This window comes from Ranitomeya imitator, chromosome 1, assembly GCF_032444005.1.
Source record: "Ranitomeya imitator isolate aRanImi1 chromosome 1, aRanImi1.pri, whole genome shotgun sequence".
Classification (NCBI taxonomy): domain Eukaryota; kingdom Metazoa; phylum Chordata; class Amphibia; order Anura; family Dendrobatidae; genus Ranitomeya; species Ranitomeya imitator.
The window spans coordinates 1,249,309,484-1,249,325,014 of NC_091282.1; the positions used below are offsets into that span (position 1 = coordinate 1,249,309,484).

The 15,531-nt window shown below is 43.1% G+C and overlaps 2 protein-coding genes across 2 annotated transcripts in view; one reads left to right on the forward strand and one right to left on the reverse strand.

Moving 5' to 3' along the window:
- LOC138657463 (vomeronasal type-2 receptor 26-like) overlaps window positions 1-642 on the forward strand; it is an 80,930-nt gene extending 80,288 nt beyond the window's left edge. Inside the window, exon 6 of the mRNA XM_069745262.1 lies at window positions 596-642. Coding sequence (XP_069601363.1) covers window positions 596-642 — 47 coding nt within the window. The remainder of the gene's footprint in view (window positions 1-595) is intronic.
- Window positions 643-7,291: 6,649 nt separating this feature from the next.
- The window catches only part of LOC138657469 (vomeronasal type-2 receptor 26-like), a 71,717-nt gene continuing 63,477 nt past the window's right edge, over window positions 7,292-15,531 (reverse strand). Inside the window, exons 5-6 of the mRNA XM_069745266.1 lie at window positions 12,431-12,554; window positions 7,292-8,412 (exon numbers count right to left, since the gene is read on the reverse strand). Coding sequence (XP_069601367.1) covers window positions 7,508-8,412; window positions 12,431-12,554 — 1,029 coding nt within the window. The 3' untranslated portion in view covers window positions 7,292-7,507. The remainder of the gene's footprint in view (window positions 8,413-12,430; window positions 12,555-15,531) is intronic.

Below are 15,531 nucleotides of genomic sequence, written 5' to 3' on the forward strand. Positions count from 1 at the left end.
TCCAGACCTCTTTTATTGCACCCCATGATCCTGTTTGCCTTGACAGCTGCTGCCTGGCACTGGCTGCTCCAGGTAAGTTTATCATTAACTAGGATCCCCAAGTCCTTCTCCCTGTCAGATTTACCCAGTGGTTTCCCGTTCAGTGTATAATGGTGATATTGATTCCTTCTTCCCATGTGTATAACCTTACATTTATCATTGTTAAACCTCATCTGCCACCTTTCAGCCCAAGTTTCCAACTTATCCAGATCCATCTGTAGCAGAATACTATCTTCTCTTGTATTAACTGCTTTACATAGTTTTGTATCATCTGCATCTGCCAATTTGAGATTGGCAAACTTTTTCCGAACAAGTTTGCTCATCTTTAGACGTCAACAGGTTTACATTACCTGTTGCCATATCATAAAATACAAAAAGGATGAACATTGATGGGTCTAACTATGGATCAATCATGACCCACTACCCACACTCCTTAAGCTAGCCTGATATCATGTAGTTTTACTTTTTGTTAGTCTTTTGATTGTCATGTCACACTTGTAGCCTTCTTTAGCATTGACTTTGTCTTGTCTGGACCATGATTTTTTTTTCCTTTTAGTTAACCTCAAACTAATCATTGAGAATGATTCCTTAACCTTTCACTAATCCTACAATTCCAAAGCTGCTCTGGAATTTTTTTTCTTAAGGATTAACTGCAGAGAAGTCCAAATCATAGTGTAAGCTTAACGAATAAATTCCAAGAAATCTTTAAAGGGGTTGTCTGGCCAAAATTGATATGTCTGCAATCACTCTATGTGACTCACAGTGCGCTGAGAGGATTCGCTGTTTTCTGAGACAGGAACAGTGGGTACATATGTGTTATTCATACTCACTGCCAGATCCTGTCTAGTTGGCTTCTACTCACTCGATACCCTTGTATTGAGTGTATGGATTCATTTTTTTGGTTTATTTATTATGCTTTGCTTATATAATGCTATGTTATTCCAATGCTTTACAGACATTATCATCGCTGTCCCAAATGGGGCTCACAATCTAAAGTCCCTATCAGTATGTCTTTGGAGTGTGGGAGGAAACCGGAGTATCTGGAGGAAAGTTTAGTTTAAGCTCTTATGGTCAGCCAAGATAGCTACCTTTCTTTCTTTTTTATGTAGTATCTAATCCCTTATGGTCAACCGACTGCACTCTCTCTCACCTGTTGCATGCAAACTCTTATGGTCCTCTATTTCTCTCTCACATTCGTAAAGAGTAAACTCTTAGAGTGTGTGGGGTCCTCTCTCTTCAATAGTGTTTACGTTCTTATGGTCAGCAGAGTCTTCTCCGTCTTTTGACTGTAAACTGAAAGCTTTTATGGTCATCTCTTGGTCATCTTTCCACTCTCTACATGTGTATTTTTCTAAGTAATTACAACCTGTCAAGAATTGAGTTTTATGGAAATTTCTTTTCCACAAATATAATATTTTGGAAAAGTTTGGAGTAGTCGGCAAATTGTAATTTCAAAATATCCACTCATCTCTGAGGCTGGTTTCACATTTGCGTTTTTTGCCGCTGCGCTTTTGCGCAAAAAAAGCATGCGTTTTTTTCCTATATTTAACATTAAAAACGCATGCATTTTTTTGCATGCGTTTTGCCGTGTTTTGCCGCCACATGCGTCTTTCCTATTCATGCGTTGTGTTGCAGAAATGCAACATGTAGTAATTTTTAGTGGCGTTTTTTGGCCGCAAAAAAACCTATTGCTGTCTATGTAAACGCATGCATTTTTATAGAAAAAAAACAGAAAACACACTGATATGCCACCCCCCACCATAAAGGTGATAAAGGGATCCTAACCCTAACCCTAGCCCTAAGGGGATCCTAACCCTAACCCTAAAGGGATCCTAACCCTACCCCTAACCCTAACCCTAACCCTAGGGATCCTAACCCTACCCCTAACCCTACCCTTACCCCTATGTTGTGAATTCTGTGGTCAAGCTCCCTCCTGTGGTCATGAGTGGTACTTCGGCTGGTTCTGTCTATGAGCTTCCTCTGGTGGATGTGAGTGGGGCTGCAGCTTCTGAGTTTCCTTCCTCAGGTGACGAGGTTAAGTCGTTAGGTGCTGCTCTACTTAACTCCACCTAGTTCTTTGTTCCTGGCCTCCAGTCAATGTTCCAGTATTGGCCTTGATATCTCCTGGATCGTTCCTGTGGCCTGTCTGCCTTGCATGAGCTAAGTTTTGCTTATGTTACTTTTGTTTCCTATATTTTCTGTCCAGCTTGCTATATTGGTTTTTCTTGCTTGCTGGAAGCTCTGAGACACAGAGGGAGCACCTCCGTACCGTTAGTCGGTGCGGAGGGTCTTTTTGTCCCCTCTGCGTGGTTGTTTGTAGGTTTTTGTGGTGACCGCAAAGCTATCTTTCTTATCCTCGGTCTATTCAGTAAGTCGGGCCTTACTTTGCTAAAATCTATTTTCATCTCTGTGTTTGTATTTTCATCTTACTCACAGTCATTATATGTGGGGGGCTGCCTTTTCCTTTGGGGAATTTCTCTGAGGCAAGGTAGGCTTATTTTTCTATCTTCAGGGCTAGCTAGTTTCTCAGGCTGTGACGAGGTGCCTAGGTTCTGGTCAGGAGCGCTCCACGGCTACCTTTAGTGTGGTATGATAGGATCAGGGATTGCGGTCAGCAGAGTTCCCACGTCTCAGAGCTCGTCCTATTTTAGTAACTAAACAGGTCACTTGTGTGCTCTTAACCACTAGGTCCATTGTGGTTCTGAATCACCTGTTCATAACAGTACTGGAGGCCCAAAGTACTAATGCTTCTCAATAGAGGGAAAAGAGAAGTTCTGAGACCATTTTTTTTCTTTGCACTGTGTTTTGTCTCTGTTTTTCCCCTAGACATTTGGGTGGTTCAGAACACAGGTGTTGTGATGGACATTCAAGCTCTGTCCTCTTTGATGGATAATCTCGCTATAAGTGTACAGAACATTCAAAATTTAGTGGTTCAGAATCCTATGTTAGAACCTAAAATTCCTATTCCTGAGTTATTTTCTGGAGATAGAGCTAAATTTCTGAATTTCAAAAACAATTGTAAACTATTTCTGGCTTTGAAACCCCGCTCCTCTGGTGAGCCAGTTCAACAAGTAAAGATCATTATTTCTTTATTACGCGGCGACCCTCAAGATTGGGCATTTTCTCTTGCGCCAGGAAATCCTGCATTATGTAATATTGATGCGTTTTTTCTGGCGCTCGGATTGCTGTATGATGAACCTAATTCAGTGGATCAGGCAGAGAAAAATTTGCTGGCTCTGTGTCAGGGTCAGGATGAGGTAGAGATATATTGTCAGAAGTTTAGGAAGTGGTCTGTGCTCACTCAATGGAATGAATGCGCGCTGGCAGCAATTTTCAGAAAGGGTCTCTCTGAAGCCCTTAAGGATGTCATGGTGGGATTTCCTATGCCTGCTGGTTTGAATGAGTCTATGTCTTTGGCTATTCAGATCGGTCGACGCTTGCGTGAGCGTAAAACTGTGCACCATCTTGCGGTATTATCTGAGCATGTACCTGAGTCTATGCAGTGCGATAGGACTTTGACCAGAGCTGAACGGCAAGAACACAGACGTCAGAATGGGCTGTGTTTTTATTGTGGTGATTCCACTCATGCTATCTCCGATTGTCCTAAGTGCACTAAGCGGTCCGCTAGATCTGCCACCATTGGTACTGTACAGTCGAAATTTCTTTTGTTAGTTAGTTTGATCTGCTCTTTGTCATCCTATTCCGTCATGGCATTTGTGGATTCAGGCGCTGCCCTGAATTTGATGGACTTGGAGTATGCTAGGCGCTGTGGCTTTTCCTTGGAGCCCTTGCAGCATCCTATTCCATTGAGAGGAATTGATGCTACGCCTTTGGCCAAGAATAAGCCTCAGTATTGGACCCAGCTGACCATGTGCATGGACCCTGTTAAAGTTCGAGCCATTCATGATTGGACTCAGCCGACATCTCTGAAGAGTTTGCAAAAGTTCCTGGGCTTTGGTAATTTTTATCGTCGCTTCATCAATAATTTTTCTTGTATTGCTAAACCGTTGACTGATTTAACCAAGAAGGGTGCTGATGTGGTCAATTGGTCTTCTGCTGCTGTGGAAGCTTTTCAAGAGTTGAAGCGTCATTTTTCCTCTGCCTCTGTGTTGTGCCAACCAGATGTTTCGCTCCCGTTCCAGGTCGAGGTTGATGCTTCTGAGATTGGAGCAGGGGCTGTTTTGTCGCAAAGAAGTTCTGATGGCTCGGTGATGAAGCCATGCGCCTTCTTTTCCAGGAAGTTTTCGCCTGCTGAGCGTAATTATGATGTTGGCAATCGTGAGTTGCTGGCCATGAAGTGGGCATTCGAGGAGTGGAGCCATTGGCTTGAAGGAGCTAAGCATCGCGTGGTGGTCTTGACTGATCACAAGAACTTGATTTATCTCGAGTCAGCCAAGCGGTTGAATCCTAGACAGGCTCGTTGGTTGCTGTTTTTCTCCCGTTTTGACTTTGTGGTTTCGTACCTTCCGGGCTCTAAAAATGTGAAGGCGGATGCCCTGTCTAGGAGTTTTGTGCCCAACTCTCCAGGTTTGTCTGAGCCGGCGAGTGTTCTCAAGGAGGGGGTAATTTTGTCTGCCATCTCCCCTGATTTGCGGCGGGTGCTACAAAAATTTCAGGCTAATAGACCTGACCGTTGCTCAGCGGAGAAACTGTTTGTCCCTGATAAATGGACGAGTAGAGTTATCTCTGAGGTTCATTGTTCGGTGTTGGCTGGTCATCCTGGAATCTTTGGTACCAGAGATTTGGTGGCTAGATCCTTTTGGTGGCCGTCTCTGTCGCGGGATGTGCGTTCATTTGTGCAGTCCTGTGGGATTTGTGCTCGGGCTAAGCCCTGCTGTTCTCGTGCCAGTGGGTTGCTTTTGCCCTTGCCAGTCTCGAAGAGGCCCTGGACACATATCTCTATGGATTTTATTTCGGATCTCCCCGTCTCTCAAAAAATGTCGGTCATTTGGGTTGTTTGTGATCGCTTTTCTAAGATGGTCCATTTGGTACCCTTGTCTAAATTGCCCTCCTCCTCTGATTTGGTGCCATTGTTCTTCCAGCATGTGGTTCGTTTACATGGTATTCTGGAGAACATCGTTTCTGACAGAGGTTCCCAGTTTGTGTCGAGGTTTTGGCGAGCCTTTTGTGCTAGGATGGGCATTGATTTGTCTTTTTCCTCGGCTTTCCATCCTCAGACAAATGGCCAGACTGAACGAACCAATCAGACCTTGGAAACATATCTGAGATGTTTTGTTTCTGCCAATCAGGATGATTGGGTGTCCTTTTTGCCTTTGGCTGAGTTCGCCCTTAATAATCGGGCCAGCTCGGCTACTTTGGTTTCGCCGTTTTTCTGCAATTCCGGCTTCCATCCTCGTTTCTCTTCAGGGCAGGTTAAGTCTTCTGACTGTCCTGGCGTGGATACTGTGGTGGATAGGTTGCAGCAGATTTGGACTCATGTGGTGGACAATTTAACATTGTCTCAGGAGAAGGCTCAGCGTTTCGCTAACCGCAGGCGCTGTGTGGGTCCCCGACTTCGTGTTGGGGATTTGGTTTGGTTGTCATCTCGTTATATCCCTATGAAAGTTTCTTCTCCTAAGTTTAAACCTCATTTCATTGGTCCGTATAGGATTTCTGAGGTTCTTAATCCTGTGTCTTTTCGTTTGACCCTTCCAGCTTCTTTTTCCATCCATAACGTGTTCCATAGGTCATTGTTGTGGAGATACGTGGCACCTGTGGTTCCATCCGTTGATCCTCCTGCCCCGGTTTTGGTTGAGGGGGAGTTGGAGTATATAGTGGAGAAGATTTTGGATTCTCGTATTTCGAGACGGAAACTCCAGTACTTGGTTAAGTGGAAAGGTTATGGTCAGGAAGATAATTCCTGGGTCTTTGCCTCTGATGTTCATGCTGCCGATCTGGTTCGTGCCTTTCATTTGGCTCATCCTGGTCGGCCTGGGGGCTCTGGTGAGGGTTCGGTGACCCCTCCTCAAGGGGGGTACTGTTGTGAATTCTGTTGTCGGGCTCCCTCCTGTGGTCATGATTGGTACTTCGGCTGGTTCTGTCTATGAGCTTCCTCTGGTGGATGTGAGTGGGGCTGCGGCTTCTGAGTTTCCTTCCTCAGGTGACGAGGTTAAGTCGTTAGGTGCTGCTCTACTTAACTCCACCTAGTTCTTTGTTCCTGGCCTCCAGTCAATGTTCCAGTATTGGCCTTGCTATCTCCTGGATCGTTCCTGTGGCCTGTCTGCCTTGCATGAGCTAAGTTTTGCTTATGTTACTTTTGTTTCCTATATTTTCTGTCCAGCTTGCAATATTGGTTTTTCTTGCTTGCTGGAAGCTCTGAGACGCAGAGGGAGCAACTCCGTACCGTTAGTCTGCGTGGTTGTTTGTAGGTTTTTGTGTTGACCGCAAAGCTATCTTTCCTATCCTCGGTCTATTCAGTAAGTCGGGCCTTACTTTGCTAAAATCTATTTTCATCTCTGTGTTTGTATTTTCATCTTACTCACAGTCATTATATGTGGGGGCTGCCTTTTCCTTTGGGGAATTTCTCTGAGGCAAGGTAGGCTTATTTTTCTATCTTCAGGGCTAGCTAGTTTCTCAGGCTGTGACGAGGCGCCTAGGTTCTGGTCAGGAGCGCTCCACGGCTACCTTTAGTGTGGTATGATAGGATCAGGGATTGCGGTCAGCAGAGTTCCCACGTCTCAGAGCTCGTCCTATTTTAGTAACTAAACAGGTCACTTGTGTGCTCTTAACCACTAGGTCCATTGTGGTTCTGAATCACCTGTTCATAACACCCCTACCCCTATCCCTAAGGGTTAGGGTTAGGATCCCTTTAGGGTTAGGGTTAGGGGTAGGGTTAGGGTTAGGATCCCTAGGGTTAGGGTTAGGGTTAGGGGTAGGGTTAGGGTTAGGGGTAGGGTTAGGGGTAGGGTTAGGGTTAGGATCCCTTTAGGGTTAGGGTTAGGGTTAGGATCCCTACCCCTAACCCTAACCCTAGCTATTTCTATTTATAGTGGGTTTTCTAGTTGATTTTGATGATTGGCAGCTGTCACACACTTCTCATCATGCGTTTAAAAAACGCAAATGCATGAAAAAATGCATGTAAACGCGTCAAAACGCCACATTTTTTTCACCACATGCATGTGTTTTAAAACGCAAGTGTGAAACCAGCCTAACAGTAGGCTGAGTAGCATGATTATTCTAGTTTTGATAATCAAAGAAAACCATAAAATCTGTGCTAACAATGTGACTTGTAGGTAATAATTTATACACGTAGTCATAACAATTACAATAATTTAATTGATATAGCACCAACATATTCCAGGGCACTTTACAATTAAGCAGGGGAAAGTATAGACAATAAAACAATATAAACTAACACATAGGTGAACAGTTACAGAAGGAGCGAAGGCCCTGCTTGCAAGCTTAGTTAAGTTTATTTCTATTCTTTCCATTTTTATTATTTTTTTACCCCAATAAATTATTGAAGCAATTATTTCTTTAATTTTCCATGCTGTTGACTTCTTCTATTCATCTCAGGTTTCAGGAAAATAATGTAGCACTTTGGGAAAAATATAAAACTTAACAGTCCAGCACTCGATGCAAATATGGAAAAAACTTCTACTGCCACCATATTTTTTCCTTTGGTGCTCAGATAAGAAGGAACCATTGTTATCCAGACACTACAGAATATGAGCATACTAAACGTGATGTACTTTGCTTCATTAAAACGATCAGGTAATGTTCTAGCCAAATATGCTACGCTAACACTAACAACAGCCAAGAAGAATAGATAACCTATGTTTGCAAAAAAACCAACTTGTGACCCTTCATTGCACTGAATGATGACCTTTCTTTGATAGGTATGCGTGTCCTGCTCCAGATAGGGGGGTGAAAAGTATAGCCAACTAATACTTATAAAGAGCTCTATGGATGAGGCCATCACAACCATTGAGTTGGTCACTTTCATTCCAAATAGCTTTCTCCATGGACTTCCAGGTCTTGATGTTTTAAAAGCCATGCAGACCATGATAGTTTTCGCCAAAACAGAAGACACTGAGATGGAGAAGATGATGCCAAAAACAATTTGTCGTAATTTACAGGTTCTTTCAATGGGACGACCAATAAATAAAAATACACACAAAAAGCACAACGAAAGTGATGTAAGTAGAACAAAGCTAAGATTTTTGTTATTTGCTTTCACAATTGGTGTATCTCTGTGCGACACAAAAACTCCGAATATTAGAACAGAGATTGACCAAAAAATAATAGAGATGGTCAATAGTGGTATAGCAAGACTGTCAGAATAATCGAGGAATTCTTCAAATTTGGGAAGACATTGATCTCTTTTGCTGCTTGACCATTCCGTAGGCAAACATTGTATGCAGTTTTCACTGTCTGTAAAGACATAAAAAACAGGAATTATTTTTGATTGTCCATATGTTGACGTTGCGGTTTTAAAGTTTCAGGAATTAATATTCAATTTTATAAGGTCAAATCTGGTACTTTGGATGTTGTGTATTCATCTCACCTAATTTGCCTGGATGCAATTATAATAAAAATAGTTTTTATTTATATAGATAATAACCTTTAATTAATCACATTGGGTACATTTCATCCCAAGTGAGTTTGTTTTAATTATATTTCCGCAAGTATGGAAGGTATTAATAATAATAATTTTATTTCTATACCACCAACATATTCCGCAGAGGGGACCGGTACAGACAATACAAGATATTACAGAATAACAATAATCATATAATCCACTATATATCAAGAGGAGTGAGGGCCCTGCCCGCAAGCTTTCTATCTTTGAGAAAATAAAGGAGACATGAAAGGTGTCCTGACCAGCCATAATGTAATAAATTGGGTGTTCATGTAACGCTACATGAACTGGTTATAAACCAGAATCTGTAAAAGTACAGACACAGAGGGCTATTAAATGCGTAAAGCGTGGGAGAACATGACACGAGGGTCCTGCTTATGAAGAAAATTTTAAACGGGCAACCCAGGGATAGTTCGATAAATGACCTGGGGCGGTAGACCAGTCTGAAGAAATGCATTGAGGATTAATCGAATTATCCTGGGTAGTGCATTCCAAACAATTGTCGCAGCATGCAAGAAGTCTTGGAGACGGGAGTGGGAAGTTCTGATTTTTGAGGATGTTAACCTCTGGTCATTAGCAGAATGGAGGGCACGGGTAGGGTGGTAGACTGAGACCACGGAGGAGATGTAGGGTGGTGCTGAACAGTGGAGCACTTTGTGGGTGAGGGTAATAAGTTTATATTGAACTCTGGAGTGGATGGGTAACTAATGCAATGACTGGCGCAAGGTAGATGCATCGGTGTAACAGTTGGCGAGGAATATGATCCTGGCTGCAGCATTCAAGACAGATTGGAAAGGGGAGAGTTTGGTAAGAGGAAGACCAAAATTTTATAAAATCCGGAAAAATCTGTAACATTCGGTAAAAGTGCAGGAAAATAATTGCGTTGCCACAAAAATATTTTCAGCAATTTAGCAACAATAATGGTGGTGTATCATGAGCATTCGGCACGTGTTTGATGATGTGAGGGTTTTGCAGATCTCAGAGGTGCTGCGTTCTTGTTAACAGTGTTTTTCCCCCTAACTTTATGTGTGCACATTGCAGCTAGCCAATCACTGACACAATGGCTTTTTTCATTGGTTGTTGAAATCGCATTTTTTTCACTATCTAAATGTGAAACAGCCTGCTGTATCTCACCTTGTCATTTTGTGCTTTGCTGATATAAAACTGACTACAGACCTAAGGAACAGTAAAAAAATATTATTTTGTTTCTGTTGCTAAATGAGAAACAGCCTGCTGTATCCAACTTTGTCATTTTGTGGCGGTGATATGAACCTGTGTGCAAACTGAAGGTAGATTAAAAAAATATATACCGTATATACTCGAGTATAAGCCGAGATTTTCAGCCCAAATTTTTGGGCTGAAAGTGCCCCCCTCGGCTTATACTCGAGTCACGGTAGCGGTGGGGTCGGCGGGTGAGGGGGTGAGGGCGCTGAGGTATACTTACCTAGTCCCAGCGATCCTGACGCTCCCCCTGCCGTCCCACGGGCTTCGGCGCTGCAGTTTCTTCCTCTCTTCAGCAGTCACGTGGGACCGCTCATTACAGAAATGAATAAGCGGCTCCACCTCCCATAGGGGCGGAGCCGCTTATTCATTTCTCTAATCAGCGGTGCCGGTGACCGCTGATAGAGAAAGAAGCTGCAGCGCCGAAGACAGGAGGGGACAGCGCGAGGATCGCCAGGACTAGGTGAGTATTGCATATTCACCTGTCCTCGTTCCAGCCGCCGGGCGCCGATCCATCTTCCCGGCCGGCGCCTCCATCTTCCCGGCGTCTCTGCTCTCTGACTGTTCAGGCAGAGGGCGCGATGACGCATACAGTGTGCGCGGCGCCCTCTGCCTGATCAGTCAGAGCAGAGACGCCGGGAAGATGGAGGCGCCGGAACGAGACGCCGGGAGCTGCAATCAAGGGAGGTGAGTATGTGTTTTTTTTTCTTTATTGCGGCAGCGGCGGCACAAATTTATGTGGAACATCTATGGGGCACAGTGAACGGTGCAGAGCACCGTATATGGCACAGCACAGCTATGGGGCACAGTGAACGGTGCAGAGCACCGTATATGGAGCACAGCTATGGGGCACAGTGAACGGTGCAGAGCACCGTATATGGCACAGCACAGCTATGTATGGGGCACAGTGAACGGTGCAGAGCACCGTATATGGCACAGCACAGCTATGTATGGGGCACAGTGAACGGTGCAGAGCACCGTATATGGCACAGCACAGCTATGTATGGGGCACAGCGAACGGTGCAGAGCACCGTATATGGCACAGCTATGGGGCACAGTGAACGGTGCAGAGCACCGTATATGGCACAGCACAGCTATGGGGCACAGTGAACGGTGCAGAGCACCGTATATGGCACAGCTATGGGGCACAGTGAACGGTGCAGAGCACCGTATATGGCACATCTATGGGGCACAATGAACGGTGCAGAGCACCGTATATGGCACAGCTAGGGGGCACAATGAACGGTGCAGAGCACTATATGGTTCACACCTATGGGGAAATATGAACGGTGCAGAGCACTATATGGCACAGCTATGGGGAAATAATGATCTATTTTTATTTTTGAAATTCACCGGTAAATGCTGCATTTCCACCCTAGGCTTATACTCGAGTCAATAGGTTTTCCCAGTTTTTTGTGGCAAAATTAGGGGGGTCGGCTTATACTCGGGTCGGCTTATACTCGAGTATATACGGTATATAATTTTTCAGTTGCAAAGTTAGACAACGCGCAGTATCACACTCTGTGATTTTGTTGGTTTGAAATTAAGCTGTAGAGGCCTGATCGAGAGGCCACAAAAATTATTCTGTTTCTAGTATCATACAGTAGAGGACCTGACTTTAACCCCTTCACGACCTCTGCCGTACTTGTATTGCGGAGGTCGCATCTCTTTCTTTGATGTGGGCTCCGGCGGTCAGCCCACATCAAAGCGGGGACATGTCAGCTGTTTTGTACAGCTGACAAGTGCCGGCAATAGCGGCAGGTGGAATCACGATCCACCCGCCGCTGTTAACTAGTTAAATGCAGCTGTCAAATGCTGACAGCAGCATTTAACAAGAGTTCCCGGCCGCAAGCTGGAAGTACGCTCACCGCTGCCCCCCGTCACGTGATCGGGGGTCATCAGTGCATTGGCATAACAACCAGAGGTCTCCTGAAGACCTCTATGGTTGTTGATGATGGATTGCTGTGAGTGCCACCCTGTGGTCGGTTTTCATATCAATGCAGCAATTCTAATACATAGGAGCGATCTGAGAAAATTGTCAATGACGTCTGTAGTTGCTGTTTACAATGGCGCATATGCGAGCCGGATAGGCACATGACGAAAATGAGGTATCCAAGCTCCGATCATGTGACCTGCCTAACGAAGCCGAGCGACGGAGCAGGCACATACAGATCGCAGATTCAAGATCCTTTCTGCATCCACCACTTGAGCATGCGCTACACCAGACATTGTGTTTGAGGGGATCACTATCTTCATATCTTTTATGGGGGGAACAAAATGAGGTATAACACAAGGTAAGGTGCATGTGCCCGATGTAAAAGGTGTAAACTTGAAGTGATGTAAAAAATGGACGGTTTTAGTAAAGGGTAAACCATATCCTTAGTTATGTAAGTGAACAAGGACTTAATAAAATAAGAAAGATTTACAGAGGTGCATCTATATTTAAAAAATATATTAAAATTAATTAGGTTAGAATAATGATTTACTGTAGTATACAGTTCACTTAAATCACAAAATAAATCACAAAGCGTATCATAAATGAATAAAAAATGATACATTAAATTATTTTGATCAGAAATGTATATTTACCAGTTATATTAGATATTTCTCCTTCTGAGCACATTATACAGCCATAACAACAGACTGGTTTCGTATTAATATTGATCTTTCTGCTACCAGGTGGACAATTCTCTGAACATTGAGATCTTGGTACCTATGAAGAGAAGTAATATATTATAGAGAACAATATGTTTCTGCATTAGAGTAGTGTTTCCTAAGAAGGGATCTGTAAGATAAGTAGAGATTAGTGTTGAGCATTCCGATACTGCAAGTATCGGAATTTCGATACCGAGTTCCGATATTTTTGCGATATCGGAAATCGGAATCGGCGTATGCGGTGCGTATGGTTCCCAGGGTCTGAAGGAGTGGAAACTCTCCTTCAGGCCCTGGGATCCATATTCATATAAAAAATAAAGAATAAAAATAAAAAATATGGCTATACTCACCCCTCCGAAGGACCCTGGCTGTCACCGCTGCGAGCGTCTGCTTCCGTTCCTAAGAATGCAGTGAGTGAAGGACCTTCGATGACGTCACGGTCACGTGAGCGGTCAGGTGAGCGGTCACCTGACCGCGACGTCATCGAAGGTCCTTCACTCTCTGCATTCTTAGGAACGGAGGCAGACGCTCGCAGCGGTGACAGCCAGGGTCCTTCGGAGGGGTGAGTATAGCCATATTTTTTATTTTTATTCTTTATTTTTTACATGAATATGGATCCCAGGGCCTGAAAGAGAGTTTCCACTCCTTCAGACCCTGGGAACCATCCAGGATACCTTCCGATAATTGTGTCCCATTGACTTGCGTTGGTATCGGGTATCGGCGATATCCGATATTTTTTGGATATCGGCCGATACCGATACCTTTGAATATCGGAAGCTATCGCTCAACACTAGTAGAGATAAGCTTTCCATTCGGGTTGAGCAGTAGAATAGTGAAACATTTTAGTTTAGACAATTCAATTGCACTATATATTTGACGTTTTGGTCCTAGATTCTGGATCTTTATCAGAAAGCAGAAATCAGATTGTGACAAAAGTCACACGTGCAGTGGCGCAATCCATTTAGAATTACCCCGTCTACGGAAATACATTGTTTTATTAGGAAGATCCGGAATCTACGACCAAAATGTCAAATATGAAATACTATTGGATTGTCTAAATAAAATATTTTCACTATTCTGTTGCTCAACCCCTAAACGCCAAGTTTTTCTCCAGTTATGTTGAGAAGTAAGTTATGAAAAAACAATGAAAAAAGAAGTATACTCCACATTTGACCAACAGTTTTGATGTTCTGAGATCACAATGAATATCACAGAAAACTAAAGATGCATCGAAATAATTTAATCATTTATGATAAAGGGTTTCTTTATCTTAGCTCCCCCAAACAGTAGATTCTTACATCCTGGACCAGCAGTGTTGCAACGATTTTCCACCTGAAATCCACTCTGATGGAATTATGAAGGTTGCACCTAATCAGTGGCTGCTCATCGGTTACAGACATCACTTGACAGCCGGTAGAAATAATTATAAGATTAAAGTTCCCATCCAGGATATCAGGTTTTTTATGTTGCAAAGTTGAATTTTGGGGGGAGAAATTTTATCCCAAATTCTAGAGCAAAATAAGTTTCCAATCCTCATTTTCTCACCTCATCATTCTTCCAAGATGTCAATGATGTGTTGATGTGAAGTTGCTGGTCTGGTGATGCCCAGGGTATGAATGAACCCACATAGTTCATTTTGACTTTGTCATCGCTGACCTTTATCCAGTTATATATCGCATATATTGTATTCAATTCCCTGTTATCATCATAGTATAATCTCTTCTCGAATCCATCATAATGTTGAATGTTCCTCAAGTATTGCTTCAGCTTTCAATAAATCATAAACCAAATGTTATTCAATGTAACAACTACTAAATAGGTTTACTTTTTTGTTCCTTTAGTCTATATTTCTTAGTTCAATTGATAACATTTTACATTTTTGCAAAATGAGAAAGAAAAAAAACACAATGGGAAAGGCTTTACCATTTTCAACGCACCTTGATGTTTGTGGGAAATGAACCAGATTATTAGCATGGATTAAAAATGTTACAACTTGCCCTAAATTCAGCGGTTTAAAGTTAGATAAGAGCATCTAAAAATGGGCCAAATATATGATCCTTGACAAAAATTATTGAAGAAAAAGATGCGGCACTCACCAAATCGTGTTGTTATAAGACCATTTATTCTCCCACTTAATGGGGTGAGGACATACCTCAAGGGTGGCTGGTGTATACGAGGGTGCAGGGAAACAAAAACAGGATGGCCGCCGTTTCGCGCTGACTGCGCTTCCACGGGTCCAGTCGGTGCAAAACGGCCGTCGTCCTGTTTTTGTTTCCCTGCACCCTCGTATACACCAGCCGCCCTTGAGGTATGTCCTCACCCCATTAAGTGGGAGAATAAAAAGACTTTTAACAACACGATTTGGTGAGTGCTGCATCTTTTTCTCCTATAATTTTGGTCATGGATTGCTTCATGTTGAGCACCACAACGTGAAATGATACCACCACCTCTCTATGGTCAGAAGAGGTATTTGCCTGCATGATTTCATGTTCACGGTCCATCAGTTATCGCCATACCTGGTGCCGTTCTACTTTTTCTTTTTTTTTTGGACACATATATGATTCTGCATCAACAACTGTGAAAAATGTTGCATTTTTTGTAACCTCATAATTTCAATTTGTAGTGACAAATGCACAGGTATAGTAAGTATTCCCAATATTTATTTTAGTTGTCCCTGATATCTCTATATTTTTAAAATGATGGTTAATCCCTTCAAAACATATGATGTACATTTACATCATATGTCATGTCCCTGCTTTTGAAGTGGTCTTGTAAGTCAAACCAGCATATTTCCTGGCAGATGATGTCTGTTGTATTTAACCATCATCTGCCCCTAACAGAAAAGTGTGGAGCTGAGCTTCACCCCGCAGCAGGCAGCATGTTAAATGCCGCTCGCAATCTCTGACAGCATAATTTAAGATACGTCGGCAGGAGGCATCTACTGAACACCACTGCACCAGTAATTATGATACTCTTGTGAAAGCCAGTGTTTAGCTGGCCTTCATAGGAGATCATGATTTTAGCTATACATTCCA